Genomic DNA, 14,666 nt, shown 5'->3' with positions numbered 1-14,666 from the left:
TTTCTGTCATTTTTGTTGACACTCGTATTTATTTTGTTTCTTCAACGTAAACAAAACCTTTCAAAAAATGTCCCTTTGTTTTGACTGAGTGGCCAAACATTTTCTTAAAAAGTGTTTTATTGCGACTTTTTGTTTTGGAAACGGATATAAGGATTAACGAAATTTCAGGCTAATAGGGTTTTGCATCATGTAATTTAATTAGCAGTTTTTAAGGCATTTTATTAAATGCAGTCCAGTCTAGCTATAGTTTATACACTGCTTTTATAAGAACCAAAATTTTACTTGTCTAAAAACAACATGGCGATATCTCACTTAATAAGAACCATAGTTTAAAGGATTTTCATTTCATTGGTTAGAAGTAACGTAGAACTTGAATTTAACCAATAAAATGGCTTCATTTCGTTTTGGAGCGTAACGGAACTGTTACATGTGAACGTAGCCTTAGAAATGTCCAAAATTTGATAATATTATAAACTCTTGACTGTAGAGAATGCTATTTTAGAGCAGCTGTGGGGCTGAAAGTCTTGTTAAAAGTTAAGAATAACTGACGAGGCTCAGTCAAATTTTACTGGTCCTGGGGTTCTTATAAAAAGAATAACACGTATTCTTTTATTCAGGCAAATCAGTAATTAAACTTTTGTTTTGACAAAAAATAGTGAAAATCGAAAAAATATGAAAACACTCACGGGCCTCCCTAAATATCCAGATAAACCTTTAATTACTAGTTTCGCTGTTAGTAGGATAATGTTTTTGCTTAAATTATCTTTTTAGTTTTAAATTGGTTTTTATATTGAAGGCTTGAACAAAAAAATAGTTCACTTTTTGTTTGCTACTCACAGTTCATTTTTAACAAAGTTATGTGCCTGAGAGAGTTCCTTTTTCAAGTATGGTCGACTGGTTTGAGAACTTCAACAAACTCAGATCTTCGATCCTCTCACCACGAGATTCTGTAAGTTTTGAAACCTTAACTTTGATGATCTTTACTGCATGATAGTATTGTTCAACAAGTTTCTGTTATTTGTTTTTTACACTTATTACTTTTCCTCTTCTCAGTCAGTCAGTGACGGGATTATGAAATGGGCTAATTCTTGAGGAAATTCATTTATAATACTAGAGTGTTGTGGGGGTCATTTGTTAGCTAGACCCCACTGGATTTTTGAATAATTTTTGGATACCCCGCATGAGTTTTCACCGACAGCACACAACCCATGGATTTGATTCTCCTTCTCGACCAGGAAGGAGCCCTTCCCCTGAGTTTTAATTTTTTTAATCTGGTGACCCTCCCGAACCATTGGAGCGGCCTCTTTAAGACTTCTGATTTATATTAACTCCTTAGAAGAGGTTCTTAAAGTCGAGTCCTTTCCTTTTTTAATTTTTTTATTGTCATTTTTTAAAATTTCACAATCGTGATGCCTCAACCTTCCTGTTTATTTCTCGCACTGTTATTAAAAAATAGTTATCCCTCTAGATAAACCTGGTCATCTATATATCACCTGAGACAACGCAGAGAAACCATTTTAATGACCTCATTATGGCCGTAAATCAATTTCGGTATCATAATGTTAATTGGTTTTATTGGCAGACTTGCGGACATTCCACTATTTCTCTTATTCTGTCAAAAAAGTTTTGTTTTTTTCTTTTCTTTTTTGTGTCTTGTGCCGTCCGCCATTTTGTGTTTTTTTGTAAGAATCTCAAATTGTGTTAAAGATTTACTGTATTGATACAATTTTTTTAAAGGTTATTTTAAAACAACAAAACGCCACGTTGGACAGATAACTCTGAGTGGATCAATTTAAGGTTGTGCATAAAAAAATTCTAGGCTTATACTGTCCCTCTCATGTTGTCTTTTTACTAATATTTACCTGGAAATCAAAGTTCAGTTATCGCAGGTCAGTACCTACCCGGCATGCTCTAACCCTATCTCCCGATCCCCAACCCCCTAGATCCGAAACTCTGTTAAATTTTCTTATAAGAATTTAAAACTGTCAGAATTTCTTCGGTAATACTACTACACTTCCAAAAATGTTATTTTGTTTTGTTTTTTTCACAGAATGATAGGCTCATTAATAAGTATGTATTACTAGTTAATTAGCTCAACTTTTCTTTTTTACTTGATTGCTTTGTCTGCCATTATTGTGGTCTTTGATAATGTTGTATGATGATGATAATGCCTTCGTTTGTATATCTGTATGATGATGATATGGTAATGTAGTGCCTTGGGCTACTTTCTATTTGGTGTGATTTCTTGCTTGGTAATTGTGAGACTATTTGTCAATTCATTTAAACGATACCTTTATGTATTATAGTTACTAACTTGGGCTACTTTTTTATTTGGTGTAATTCCCTTAAGAATACTTTAAATGCCGCTGCTTGGTTTTCCAAGGTTGCTTTTAGTCTAACATTGTTTTAACGTTTATCTAACTTTGCGTTGGTTGTGTTGATTTCTTAATTTTTATTTTTTTAATGCTGTGATTTATTCTTTGTTGGTTGTACGGTAATACCCTTACTTACATGGTTTTTTGTAAGAACAAACTTTATAAGAGCATAGGCTTTGATAACCGACATATTAAGAACAAGTTGAGAATATTTTAAGACTTTATGGATTCTGAACATCTATTTTCTTAGGAAATTGCACAAAAATGATCCCAAAATGGTGAAATTAAGGCTTAAAGTCAGGCTTTAAAACTCAAAATGTTTAGAATGTCTAAAGGCTTCAAACATTTTGGATGCTCTTATAAAAAATGTGTGTTTAACTGTCAGTGCCCATATGGCAAAACGTCTTTTCAGCGTTCATCTAATGTTGATCGTAATGGATGTTAGATTGACGTTGTTATGACGTGATGTGACAACCAGGTATACAGTTGAAGTAGTCATTATCAATTACCAATGATTCTTTAGATACTTTCATATTATTGCCATTTTCCTAATTTACAATATAACTTCTTAACTTGCTTGATGCGATTTCACAAATAAAGCTGTACTTTGAGTTAGGCCTTACTTGCTCCTTTTTTCTTTAGTTATGGGAATTTTCATAGAATTGCGATAAAATGGATCATTAGTGGTTTTGGAAAGTCAATCTGATAGTGTAATTACAACTTAAACTCTTCATTACGTCATCAAGCGCATTCTTTGGGGGTGACGGCATAAAAACAAGCGGCGAATGGTGTAGTTGGGAACTTGAATTGTGGGTAGGATATAGAGTTCGGTTTCTTTGAGTCTGTCGGTGAAGCCTTGATGAATGTCAGCTTGCCAGAAAAATTACATCATTGGTTGGTTGGTAGAATGTTTTGTCTCGTTTTTTCAATGTCGTTTTTCATTTTCATTCAAGATTTTGAAAATTTTTTGACTTTGTTTAGTTTATTAAGCACACATAGGTGTGATCGAAGTGTATCATTTTGCAAAATTTTGGCAGGAAAAAAAAAGAGTAAGGACAAAGAATTCTCTAGCTGAGATATGGTTAAGAAAATACCCATTTAAAGTCCCTCGCACGCTCTCAAGTGAAGAAAGGAAGACAAGATAAGAACATTATGAGACTATTCTAACTATGTATAGGTATATCAAAACAGTTGGAACTCACCCAAAACTTTATTGGTTCTTAGAAAAAAAGTGTGAAAATTCGTTATTAAAAAAGTAACCCATATGGGAGTGAGTGATAGGAAATTTATTTGGAATTCGTAACCGATTAAAATTATTTGTCTACTGTCATCAAAATATGTTCCTATTTTCGTGTGAAGGTTAAAAATAGGTTGTCGGTATTTCCTTTTGTGTCACTTTCCAACACACAAAAGAATTTTGATAGATATTTTATATTTTGACAAATATCTTGATGTCTGACATTAATGATGTCCATGGTACGTCCATTTGACATCCATAACGTCCATGTAACCTTAAATGAACGTTGAAACAACGTGCCGTGGTCTTGATTTGACTGTCTTTTTAACTTAAATAATTGAAGATTGAGTATCGGCATGCTAGACCTCCGTATGATTAGTGCAAACTTAAATTTAACTTATTTTTTGTTTAAAGGTTATATTTACTGCTTTTCAACAGGGATTTTTCAAAGTCGTTTTTTAAAACCATTTTACGTTGGCAGAAACTAAATCTGAGGATAGATGAAGTTGCTTGGGAAAATCTTTGAAGAAAGGGCAAAACTTAAATTTGAAGCATTTTTTGAAAATGTCCTTTTAAAATTATTCGAATCTTATTGCCATCGAGACATTTTTTAAAAGTTTTTATTATAGAGTTTTTCTTTTCATCTTCAGAAGCTTTGTAATCTTAAAATGATTACAAATTCGTCTTAATCAAAAATTGCTTCATGTTTAATTAGCTTAATTCTAAACAGGACATACCTTTCTTTCCTCCATAATTTCTCTTCTATACAATTCGGTCTAGTGAAATCATGGTTTCATCCATGGTTTTGAGTCCCCCCTTAAAACACAAATCACCCCTTATCAATTTATCCCCCCTTAAAGCTTAAAGATGGTTTTGAGGTGCCCCTTAAGTTTTTTGATTTAAAGAAGTAGACCAAATTTTTAGTTGGTCTACTTCTTTTAATCAAAAATATTTTCGAATGTAACATTTGAATCGAAATAGAAAATTCCATAGCTGAAATGTGATTGGAGCCTTAGATGCTTTGCAAGATCGGGACACAGCAGGAACAAAATTATTTTAGAATGAGGTAAAAATGAAAAAAGTGACAAAGAAATATCAGCTGTTGGAACAGAAAGGAACAAGATTACTCCCCCCTCAAGTAGCAAAGGGCTTCCATTTGACCCTTGAGAACAAGTCCCCCCTTATTTCTCAGTTTTTAACATTTTTTCCCCTTGTGTTTTTCTCTAAATTTTAAATCACCCCTTATTTTAAGGGGGGGGCTGAAACCATGGAAATTAGACGCATTTTTTTTTCAAATACAGTGAAATTGTTTAAAACGTGAGGAGTTCTTCTTTTTGTGAATTTTTTAAGGCTGGCATGTTGTTGATAATATATGGATAGACATTCTTTAAAATATGCTGTTTATTACAAAGGACTTTTAAAATCAAGGACTTGTTTTATAAACTCTTTTTTTATATGAATGGTGTTTTTTCATTTCATCATGGATATTCTTAACTTTTTTGGGAAAATCATCCTAAAGTATTCTTACAGCATTCTTAGGTTAGAGTCAAAACTCAACCAAAATTTAATAAGAAATACACACCTGAAGCAAAAAATGGCATTTTTGTGAAACTTTTGAGCCTTACTGGGGGAAACTGGAAATTTACAGTTAAAATTGCTCTGTAAATGGCATTCTTAGATTTCGTTGCCTTATTCCACGATGGTGATATTCCTACGATATTCTAATTTTTTTGGTCATTTTCATCATGGACATTCTTATAAAGTGTATTCTTATAAAAAATGATGATTTTTACCGTCGTCCCCAGTCAGTCAGGATCTAGAAAAATTAAAAACTAACCTTCTCCGTTATAGAAAAGCGCCATAGATTAACTCGCTTTTATCTCCACCAAAAACCCGATAAAATCCTAGCCCCTCACTTGCCATATAATGCTAAAACCCGGACCTCTCCTCTTCTTTAGTAGTAGAGTGTACTTTTATCTTATGGTGAATACAGTTGAGTTTCTCTAATTCGATCTTCAAGGGGCCAAGAATCTTCTTCAAATTCGGATTACGGAGAGTATTTTGTACCTTTTCCAGCCTGAGGGGACCAATCTTTTAGTTCGAATAATAGAAGTTCGAATTAGAGAGAGTTGACATAAGCCTGATGAAAATCAGTAAATAAAATTCCATAAATGATTGAGGTCAAGCATTTCTTTTTTATCAGATCATAATCAGAGAGAAATCAGAAAAAATATACATCATATTTTGTGAATTTTTACACAATAAACATCAACCATCAGCCCACACCTTGTACACATATAACCTTACAGTCACGTATAGATGAACTGCAAAATATTCAACGTGCGTATTTTGTGGGGACTTAATTTTATAGAGTTTATGTGGATGATTTAAAAGAGGGTACTATAGATTTAAGACTTAAACTGATAGTATAATTTCTGGATAAATTTGGGGGGATTTCATAGTTCATAGTTCTGCTTTAGTCTTTAAATCGCAAAACACGTCTTTTTCGGAGGATGCTAATGGCGTATAGTCTGAATGGCAGACCTCTAGAAAACTAGGTTTTTGAAAAATGTAGGTTTGACTTAGCACTCCTTGTCTAAGACTACCGTCCTGTCCGTTTGAACTGGAATTTAAGACAAAAATAGATATACCTATCAACCCCAGCGCCACCCACACGGGGAACGGGCTCTAGTTTACCAAGGTTAAACATAGGTCAATGTCTGTCTGCTGAGTACGTCAATGCAACGATCGTGTACATTTGATTTTATTCGAACCTCTGCTAGACACGAACCCAACTCCCTTTTGGAACACGGGCTACTAGTGAAGTTAAATAAATCGGTAAAATCACGATGACGAACGAAAATTTAACAGGCTAGTGAGTTTCAACCAATCAAATTTCGTATTTTCACTAGCCTATTATATTTTTCGTCCGTCGTCGTTATTATCCTGGTATGCTTAACCTCAGTAGTATGTTTATTATGAGGGGCGTAGAGATGGTATCGGAATGTTCACGGGTAAAAAGTAAAGACGGCTAAAAGTTTATGGTGTGATCTGAAAAACCCAACCGATTTCTATTATACAAAACAATCTTAGTCATCAAGTTAGAAATATCATACTCGAAAAAATAGATTATAAAATATGAAGGATCGTCTATATTCTCGTGAAAAGAATTATTTTTAGAAAGTCACTCTCGTAATAATCTTGGTTAGGGTGATGTAAAGGTCGCGTGTTCTGTTTATCAAGAGAGTTCTTTTGGCCATAAGGATTTTGATTTATAATACTCATTACTCTCTCGGATACATATGCGTCAATAGAGGAATTTTTTATAAGCATTTTGAAAGTGGTTTCAGTATGTTGACGTTATTTCCTATAAGAATGTTTGTTGTGGAATTGGGTTTAGATGTGAATGAATAATAAAATGCCATCAGGAATTATTTTCACTTCTCAAAATTTTGAACTTTTTTCGAGCCTAAGAAAAAGAAGTTTTCTAATGGAGCAACTCGAAACTCTATAACTCGAATATCTCCTTAACTCGAACAAGTTTTCTAGTCCCTTTAGTTGTAAATGCCTATCCATATAAACTTTACTCCAGAATTCGAACAAATTTGATTTCCCCGTGCATGTTCGAGTTATGGAGAATTCACTGTATTATAAAAAAGCGTTAAAACCGCAATTTCTAAAGGTGAGGAGAGAGTGCCTTAAGCAGCCTTAAGAAACCCTCCCTTAGTGATAATAACCTTATATATACTCATAGGTTTCGAGTTGAGTTTCAAAATCCTTCCCTGTTTAATTCCTATAAAAAAGGGAAGACATGATTCCGATGATCTCACTAACCGCATATTATTTGATAAATTCTTTCTAAAAAACATTGAAAATTTTTATGAAAATTTTATTCGAGAGCTTCTACACTTTATTTGTCTACGTTTACAACATTTTGGAAATAACTTACAGCTCCTTACATCTTTCTAGCGTCTTATTAACGTCACTAAACGTTACGGAATGTCGTATGTACGTTTAAACACTTCTTTTGAACGTCCAGAATTCATTTTTTGATAAGTTTCATTTTGTGACCACAGAATCAGTTTATAGAACGTTTTTGTCTTCATGTGTGTTTGTGACAATATCTTAATTTAAGGATTTTTAATATGTTTTTTTTTTCGTTGAAAAAAGGTTTTAATATTAGTTGGAGAGAACTAGAAGTTGTTATTGATTTTATGGAGTCTTCATTTAGAAGGATTTTCTCAGTTTAGAAATTTGAAAATTTAGCTTGTATTTTTTTAAAGTTCACTCTCAATGAACTCTAGCGTTGTTAATATTAGCGAGTTTTTTATATTTTGGACTTTTGAGGACGGAGCCAAAGTGACTGAATCGACTTGGAATAACCCGCAGTTTTGACTCGCAAAATCGAGTGGTTAAAACGCTAATTTACAGTCGTCTTCAGTCAGTCAGGATAAAGGCAAATCAAAAACTAACCATCTCCGTCGCAGAAAACACAGCATACAAAGCTCCTTGAAATTGACCTTTGTGATGATCCTGATCACTTTAGGATGCAATTCTTTCGATATAAGTCAATTCAGATCTTGAGCTAAACTGTTGAAAAAGAAAGAATATATACTTTACAGCTATTTCTCTGAATTTTGAACCACTAAATCAGTTTTTTTCTCGATCTGGCTAGTCAGGGTGCAGTATGCAGTACTGAAAGAGTCCCAATAAGGATGAAATGCATATGCTGCGATCTCCCGAATGTTTAAAGTTAGACAGAAATTTACATTTCTTTACATCTACTCTGCTCATTTGGAAAGGCTAAAACCTCTTTCTCTTTTATTTCTTGAAAAAAAGTGTAGCATTCATCAGGATATCTGTTCGCTGCTCATTTTGAGGACCTGTTATTTTTCTATTAGAAAAGCTAAACCATTTTTCTTTTTCTTCCGAAAAAAACATAGCATTCATCAGGGTATCCGTTCGAACATATGGATAGTCACGAAAACACGGAGGATGGCACGACCACACCAAATCGTATCTCCTCCAAATCGAGATCCAGATCACGCACGAAAGGGAAAAGCCAATCGAATTTACTGTCTTTGTCGGCGATGATGTTGTCATCAAATTCATCTTTGTGTAGTTACACTAGTGAACTCACTGATGGTAAGTAGACAAACAATAATGTTCATGTCAAAAGATATCTTTTCGATTATCTGTTATAATTGGGTATATTGAATACACTGAAAACTTTATGTTTAAAGGACATCGTCTCACGTATCTCCGACCATTTGCTTATGCAGCATTTTTAAACAAAAGAAAGAAACTTTAACCCATTTTGGTGCCCAACGAGCACATATATTGACAAGTTCTTTTGTCAAATCTGCTTTGTCAGCATAGAGACACGCTTCCTTTCTATATCATGAAAAAGAATATCTTTTTTTTATAATTTAGTTACTGGCTTATTACACTGTTGTTTTATTTTTTCTAGGTTACTCCGATTACGATTACGACGTTCGCTCCATTACCGACGACACTGACGATTACGCCGATATTCCCGATGTTGTAATTGAGGAACTGGAACTTATCAAACCCGAGCTTAAAGCGCGCGTTGAAAACGAACGCCGTGTATCTCGGTCACGTATCATTAGCCTGGAGAGAGAATTAGAAGGTCAACATGATTACCACAGAGCCAGTGAAGTTGCGAGAGATCGACAGTTGAAGTCTTTACAACGCGATATTGAAGGTTGGTTTATTCTTTACCCCCGGGGGGGGCACCCGATCTGAAAACGACCATACGTTCGGCCCAAAATTTGGCTTCTAAAATCGGACCCTTACAGTGCAGTGAATTTCCATGAAAAATCATACCCTTACAGTGCACTTTTTCAAAATTTCTCGCAAATTTTTGCAATTTTCCAAGAAAATGTGGAATTTTTCCTCCAAAATTGACCAATTTTGTGCCAATTTTACCAATAAATTGGCCTTTTATCACAATTTCCTACCCTTACAGTGCAGTTCAGTGCAGTTTTGTAATTTCCTACCCTTAAGGGCCGAACGTCTGATAGGTCATTTACCTTGAGTGCCCCCCCCCCCCGGGTCTTTACCATCTCTCTATCATTAACTATCTTAATTATTAATTATTTATTTGCCACTAAGGCTCAAATGCCTTCAAATTATTGACCAATCGACGCAAAATTTCACTTAAATACCAAAAATACCAAAAATAGAATGTAAAAAAAACAACTAAGCAAAGATTTCTTCATCAAAAGTTATAACCCTTTGAAGTACTACTAGTACTCGTAGTCGGCAGCGAATGTGTTAAATTCTAATCATATATCCTAACCTAGACGATGCTATCGTCCGTGTAATATATTTATTATGATATTGCGATCTAACATAGCTGTATATTATAAAACCTAATATGTTGCGCTGCAGAAAATAGAGTTAACAATGTCTTGTAAATGTGTTTACATTACAAGACATTGAGCCCCTCCAACTATTTTCGCCCGTGCGGACAAAATTTCCACCCGACTGCTAATTTGCGTATTTGAGGTTATTCTTTATTATTCGAATTCGTCTAATCCTAACCCTATCGATTTACAGGTTTGAAGTTGGAATTATCAAGTGTGAAAGCTCATGAAAATATTCTGGCATTGAAAAGCCGTTTAGAACTTGAAGGTATGTATACAACCCTAAGAATACTCTTAACAATATTCTTTCACAAGAATCTTCTCTTTTAAGTTTGTCTAATTTTGAAAGATATTTTAGCTATCAGAGGTGTTATTATTTTTGTTCTAGATAGTTTAAGTTTGGTCTGAAATTTATCTTACTATCGGGTGTTTAGGGGCACACTTTCCAACCCTCTCCCTCCTCCCGACAGTTAAAGAATTTCAAACCAACCACTAATCGAAAAGCTTCATTTTCTTCATTTTCTGGTAAGGTAGACTCAACCACTCCGATATAATTTTTAGAAACACGTATATTTTCTTGAATAAAATACGAAGCTTTTCGTAAGACCAACTTACATTATCAAGTATAGAATTAAACTAAAATTGAAAACATCTTCATATACACACTATTTGCAAAATTTTGGATAATTACACGAGTAAAAGCTCTAGAGAGTTTAAACAATAATGTCGTAAAATTAATTGCCCTACACGTTTTTTTTTATATAAGGAACCTTACCTTTGCTCTGAGCCTGGAGTTCCTTATTTTTACAGAAAATTTCAGCCTCAAAGTTCCTTATCGAGTTCCTTATTTACATAGCTGCTAAGTTTGGATTCGCAAAAATTGGATTCCTTAAAACTGTTTTTCTTATTCTCAGCCTGAGCAGTTCCTTAACAATTCCTTATTTTTTTGGACCATTTTCAGCCTCGAGTTCCTTATAAACGTGTTCCTTATAAAAAAAAAAACGTGTATCAGGGGAAATAACTAACCTAACTCGACCGCCCACTAATCGATAATCTTCATTTTCTCTCCCTCATTCATAGGTAAAAACAGTAGAATCCACGACTTGGAGCAACAAAACCAAACGTTGAAAGAAGAAATACAAGACATTACGAACACACCCAACACTAACGAAGCACAACAAGAACTACTCATCAAGGTAAAAATGTAATAATCTGTTGGTCGCCGAATTGATACTGATGATGATGATTTTTTTTATGGGTCTTCAGGCTTTATAATTTGAAAACTCTAGGCGTGTGGTAAATATCACACTACTCAAATCTGAAATTTGTTAATATTAGACGTGAGATATAGGTGTACTATCATCACTTTGGACTTGCATAAATTTATGGTGTACACGTTTCTTTTTTCTTTTTTAAGAAACTAGTTTTACCAAGCAGCCTCGATGTTTCTTAAGAAATCGGCCTTTTGAGCCTTAAATGTTTCTTACATGTTTCTAAACTTTGTCAAGCTTAAAGGACGCATGTCGATAATACAATAGTCTAATTGACTAATCTACGGTACTTTCCTATCTTCTATATTGATTTTCTATTATTGAGGTTCTTAAAAAAAACGAATTAAAAAATGCTATTTTTTCATTCTCAGCCTCAGCATGTTTCTTAGATGTTTCTTAGTTTTTAGGCATTCTGAGCCTCGTGTTTCTTAAAAGTGTGTTTCTTAAAAAAAAAAAAACGTGTATGGTTGATCCCAGTCCCTGCAGATTTTAGGTGTGTGTAGGCGTGTGTGTGCTATCGCATGGTTGAAATGATTCTGCCTGATCTGAGAGGCAGAAAACATGCATGTTTTAACAATAATTGCTTCAAAATTAATCTTACAGGAGAGCGACTTCAATGCCCACGAAGAATGCTTACCAAACTACCCTAAGTGGATCAATTTTGGCGGGAATTCAATTTGCCGAATTAGGCAAAAATCGCCAAAGTAAATCCCTGCCAAAAGTCATATTTTGGCCAATCCCTAAATTAAATCCACGCCAAAATCAATTCCACTCAAACTAGGAGACAAAAAAGGTTTCTGTTTTTAAAAAATACCGCAATTTTACGACACCCATCTTTATAAACCCACTATACGTAATCGTCAAATTATTCATCATTTTTAGGAATTGGAACGAGCACGTAAATGGATCGATAAACTCGAAGAGGAGAATCGAGCTGTTGAAGAAAGAAAAAGGTTGGCAGAGGATTTACAGAAAAACGACAAAGAATTGATTGACATCCTACGGAACCAGTGCGGGTCGCTGGAAGAGGTCTGTTCAATGAATGTAGAAAGTTCAATGAAAGGCTTTATGTGAAACTTTTGTCATATCTCTTACTTTTAGAAAACTTGAAATTTTTCATGCTATGGATTTGATGTAACAGTTTATTTGCCTTTGACCGCCCTTTGAGGCGTTATTTGCGGTCACTTTATTTGTTATTTGTTCGGCCGGTTTGATTTTCCTCTACGACTTCTCGTGCAGTCCTACCTTGGAACGTCTGAGTGAACAATACTTAATATGGTGGCTTCTTTACTTTTCATCAATCTTTATCTTTTCAAGTGTAAGGTTTAATTTAATTGCTTCACTAATCTCTACGTTAACTAATTAACTGACATCATGACACTCGCATGCATTTAGGATTTAACGACAGAACAAGATCGTAACAGCCAACTAGAAGACAAACTGAAACTACTCGACATGATGCGATCTGACTTTCTCAAAGAACAAGAAAAACATGTCAAAACAACCAAAGAATTAGAATCGATGCGTCAAAAGATAAAACGCCGTGATAGGTAAATTTCCCAGCTTAACCCTTTCGCCTGAATCATCATCTAACCTTTAATCTACCTTATCGGGGAAAACTTCGTCGGGAAAAATGACCAAACTTTGGCCAACTGACGAATAATTTTCCCCGACGAAAATTTTCCCCGATAAGGCATGCTACTATTCGTCTTCGAGTCGGTATTTAATTAAAACAACAACAAAATACCGCAGTCGAGGGTAGCCCGAGTGCTCCTTTCCCTTAGCTGTCTACCGATGGTAGGGGATCCTCCTTTCCTTCGATTTCTCCACCTACCCGTATCAGTTCCGTCTTTTTAGTTGCTAAGTATAAAACAGAGGTGGTCTTTTGGGATCTTTGACTTGTCAGGTTGGTTAATCTATAACCGTGCGCAACGGAGCCAAATGCTCTACCTTCATTTTACTACCGTATTATTACCCTTTTCTTTCTTTCTTACTATGATAGGCACATTGAAGACTTAGAAGACGACAATGTGAAACTGCAACAACTAAAACAAGAACTTGAATCTAATATGGCTAAGAAAGAATTCAAGATCAAAAAAGTCGAAAAGAAAGTATCTGTTCTGCAACACGAGGTACAATACAATTATTTTTCATTCGTACTGTTAAGCTAAACTTTTTAATCTCTAAATTTTTATCATTAAAAATTACTCTAAACACTATATTCCCTGATCCTTAGCAAGATGATAGAATTTGACAAAGTGATTACATTTTCGCCCGAACAAAATTCGCACCCCGTAAAAATAGAAGATCTAAACTCAATTTTTCCATAATAACTCATTTCCACCGTCGTAAGAGTTATATTTTTGGGGATACATCCTTCCAGGCTTTAATGTAAAATCTTCTGATCGATTACAATTTCTTTAAATCTCTCGGGATACACATTCAATAAAGTTCACCTGCTTTTAACTCTCTTTCATCTATAGGTTATACACTGTAACAAACAGATCGCTGACCTGACCGGCGAAAACAAGACTTTAGAACAGGTCAAACGTCTCACAGATCTCAAATTAAAAGACATGTCTAGCATCGCGCAACAGTCGGGCAACGGTGGCACAAACAGTGGTACAACAGAGGTTGCTACTAACGAACAATTCTTTATAAATACACTCGAAGATCGTTTAAAACATCGCGAATCCCGTCTTAAAGAACTTGAACTGGAAAATGATAATTATTTAAAAGAAATTAAAGGCGTTTATGATAATTTATTGGACGTCGAACGACAGCGAGAGGAATGTAAGGAACAGATAAAGGATAATGAAATCAGGTTATCTAAGCTACGAAAAGAAAACAAAAATGCGGAAAAGAAGATTGAACTATTACATCGTAAATTACAGAAAAGTGAAAAAGAGAAACGTAGAGCTTTGAATAAACAGACTCAAGCTGAAATGAAATTGTCGCAGTATCACCAAGAACAGGAGTCAGTGGCCATGGCGTTGAGCGCGGCACGCATTGCTGAAAATACAGCCGATCAACAGGCTACGTATGATTCAAGTGACGATTCTGATTCTAGAATTTTGAAGTTGAAATTACAATCGACTGAAGCAAGGTTATCGATGATTGAAGTCAATAAAGGATATCTAGAATCGAAAGTGATCAATTTGGAACGAAAGGTTTGTATAACGCTAATTCTATATAGTGCACCCAAACTCCTATTGTTTCACGTCATCATACACGGGTATGGTCTTGAACCAAAACTTTTTGGCATTACAGTTGATAGGAGTATAATAGATTCAACCTTGATTATTCTCTTTTATTAACGACCACTCGTAAAGAGGTCAGTAATGAATGATGAATTACCTCAGCACAGCATTCAAATACGCTACGGTTGTTAGTT

General features: G+C 34.6%; 1 protein-coding gene across 2 annotated transcripts in view; it reads left to right on the top strand.

The window, feature by feature from the left end:
* Positions 1-14,666, top strand: part of LOC136817284 (myosin heavy chain, cardiac muscle isoform-like) — a 35,054-nt gene that overhangs the window by 14,359 nt on the left and 6,029 nt on the right. For both annotated transcript variants that reach the window (XM_067073620.1, XM_067073619.1), the window contains exons 3-10: positions 8,556-8,757; positions 9,083-9,337; positions 10,195-10,269; positions 11,082-11,197; positions 12,155-12,301; positions 12,668-12,822; positions 13,275-13,404; positions 13,756-14,442. In XM_067073620.1, the coding sequence (XP_066929721.1) occupies positions 8,556-8,757; positions 9,083-9,337; positions 10,195-10,269; positions 11,082-11,197; positions 12,155-12,301; positions 12,668-12,822; positions 13,275-13,404; positions 13,756-14,442 (1,767 nt within the window). The remainder of the gene's footprint in view (positions 1-8,555; positions 8,758-9,082; positions 9,338-10,194; positions 10,270-11,081; positions 11,198-12,154; positions 12,302-12,667; positions 12,823-13,274; positions 13,405-13,755; positions 14,443-14,666) is intronic.

Source organism: Clytia hemisphaerica, unplaced genomic scaffold (genome assembly GCF_902728285.1).
Source record: "Clytia hemisphaerica strain Z4C2 unplaced genomic scaffold, Clytia hemisphaerica genome assembly, whole genome shotgun sequence".
NCBI lineage: Eukaryota > Metazoa > Cnidaria > Hydrozoa > Leptothecata > Clytiidae > Clytia > Clytia hemisphaerica.
This window is presented reverse-complemented; position numbering and strand designations above follow the sequence as displayed.